Source organism: Pundamilia nyererei, unplaced genomic scaffold (assembly GCF_000239375.1).
Source record: "Pundamilia nyererei isolate P.nyererei 1_Seehausen unplaced genomic scaffold, PunNye1.0 scaffold00268, whole genome shotgun sequence".
NCBI classification, from domain to species: Eukaryota; Metazoa; Chordata; class Actinopteri; order Cichliformes; family Cichlidae; genus Pundamilia; species Pundamilia nyererei.
Window position 1 is genome coordinate 312,388 of NW_005187669.1, and position 2,594 is coordinate 314,981.

A 2,594-nucleotide genomic window follows, 5' to 3' on the forward strand; every position below is an offset into this window, starting at 1 on the left:
CATTAAACTATATAATACATATTATGCATTTCAACTTGCTCAAATTAAATCATATACGTTACGAACCTTGTTCCCCTGTCGACTGTAGCTAGAACCATTTGTCTTCGTGCAATTTAACTATATTCCTCTCCCTTTTCTCCGTTAGCATTAATTTTCGACCTTCTTCCGTCTTTTCGCACATCAAGCCGTTTACCGTTAGAACATTTACTTCCGGTCCCACAGGAAGTTACCAAAACAAAAGCACAAACGTTACATTACGTGAATGTGAACCAGCTATACACATCCGCCGCTACAGTAGTTGTTGTTTTAAACTTGAGTATGAACTTATACAAAATGCAGCAAGATATTTATAAAACAGTTTTGTTGATTAAAAACACTATATCGGATTCATATCGGTATCGGCAGATATCCAAATTTATGATATCGGTATCGGACATAAAAGTGGTATCGTGCCATCTCTACATCAGAGGTCAGCTTGACTCATAGCTGGCTGCTGCTTCTCACACACGTCCATGCCAACTGCACTTGTGCCCAACACAAACCTTTGTGATCGCACTTCCTGGTTACAGTTTCTTATTTTCTCTTGTTGTGGGAAACGAGTTTGAGGTTTTATTTCCACAAAGACTAAAATTCACAAACAGTTGAATTAAGTCATCTAAATAAAGCTCAAGGATCCGGAGATACTGAATCATTTAAGTAAATAAAATTATATTTGTTAATAAGGAAACTTCCTACCGTGCTATCCTTTCAGGTGACTCTCTCAGTTACCACAACAACCGGATCTTTTCCACCAAAGACCGGGACCTGGCGCCCTTCATCACCCGCTGCGCCATGTCTTATCGAGGAGGCTGGTGGTACAAGAACTGCCACGAGGCAAACCTCAACGGCCTCTACGGCATCAACACCAAACACCAGGTAACGTCATCGAGTCGCTCGGACGGATTTTACTTATTTTCAAGGACCTGCTACAACTTTGAAATGGAGCTGGTTGAAGTATAAAAACAAGTGTGTGTGTGCGCGTGTGTGTGTGTGTGTGTGTGTGTGTGTGTGTGTTCAGGGGGTGATCTGGACCGCCTGGAAAGGAAAAGACTTTTCTGTCCCGTTCACTGAGATGAAGCTGAGACCGGCAGCCTTCAGGCCTCCGTCCCGAGGATGAGCGAGAGAGAGGCTGATGATGATGATGACGATGAACTGCTAAACACACATGCTCAGTGTGTTACATGTGTGAACGCACACATTGAAACGGGGAGCTCGGGCTCCTGTTAGAAGATTTGTATAGAGTCAGTTATCAGTATGTTACTGCAGATTGTACAGGTTCCTCCTTTTCGCCAGTATTTTAAAGCGGGGCGTCTTCCTCCATATTTAAAGGCTCAGTTCACACAAATTATATCACGGCTGGGTCCAGTTAGACAGTTCTGGTTTCACATGCAGATGCTCTGAGAGATCAGAAGTCTCAAACTAGAGGCCCTCGTGGCTCCTGATCCAAAGCAGACTGTGAGGCTTTCAGACCAAATAAAAGTCACACAAGATAAAAAAACAACTCAAAACCCTCTTAGAAAGATTACTGGTACCAGTGAGTGCTCGGCTCAGTCAGATCTGATGGATATGAGCGACACACAGGCCAGAAACGCAGCCCACACGTCACTCCCTGGTTTTTCCATCACTGTGTGCCTCAAATTTGAAAAATAAATAAGAACAAAAACATTTTCAAGGACAAAATGATCCAAAAAACATTTTAGTGTTTCAGATCAGATCACAGTGAAATGTAATCAGGCACAGGTCCTGCTTAGAAGCTCGTTTAGCAGCAGCCCCACTTTAAAGCTCAGCAGCGCCCCCCGGTGTTCACTCTCTGTGAGGGTCCTCAGGTGCACTGTGGCCCCGCAGTAAATGGAGACGGGTCTGTGCTCTGTCGCCTTCTCGTTGTGTTAACAAATCTGTTTTATTCCCTGTGTTCTGTATGAAGCCTCCCAATGACTTCAATAATAAAACAAGTGAAACTAAACAGCTGCGCGGGTTCATCTGTTGGAGTCAAGGTTGCATTGTGACTAAACACTCTCTGTTTGCAGGATATGAATGAAATCATTCTTTCTTTTGTTTAATCTTTAAAATGTTGAATATATTAACAAAGAGCGTGTCAGTGCAGTTTGAGCAGTGTCGTTTACTCAAAGTTATTCTCTCTGTGATGCACACAAGGTGTCACTGAGCAAATGTCACAGAAACTGCACCTGGATCAGCAGGAGGAAGAGGAGGAAGAGGAGTATCAGCAGTGTTGGAAAGGTTACTATGAAAATGTATTCCATTTCAGATTACATGCCCCAAAATGTATTCTGTAACGTATTTCGTTACGTTACTCAATGAGAGTAACTATTCTGAATACTTTGGATTACTTAATATATGATCATGCTTTTTACAGCTACATGAATGTGATTTATTACTATTACTGAAGGCTACTCTCCACACCAACACCAGCTAGATTTAAATCATAATATAAATGGTAATGGTCTGTATTTATAAAGCGCTTTACATATCCAGTCATCCACCCAGTCACGCACACATTCACACACTGGTGATGGCAGCTACATTGTAGCCACAGC

The 2,594-nt window shown here is 42.4% G+C and overlaps 1 protein-coding gene across 1 annotated transcript in view; it reads left to right on the plus strand.

Annotated features, from left to right (window-relative positions):
* Positions 1-1,723, plus strand: part of tnxbb (tenascin XBb) — a 50,838-nt gene extending 49,115 nt beyond the window's left edge. Inside the window, exons 19-20 of the mRNA XM_013915197.1 lie at positions 752-915; positions 1,058-1,723. Of these exons, the coding sequence (XP_013770651.1) occupies positions 752-915; positions 1,058-1,156 (263 nt within the window). The 3' untranslated portion in view covers positions 1,157-1,723. The remainder of the gene's footprint in view (positions 1-751; positions 916-1,057) is intronic.
* The last annotated feature ends 871 nt before the right edge of the window (positions 1,724-2,594 follow it).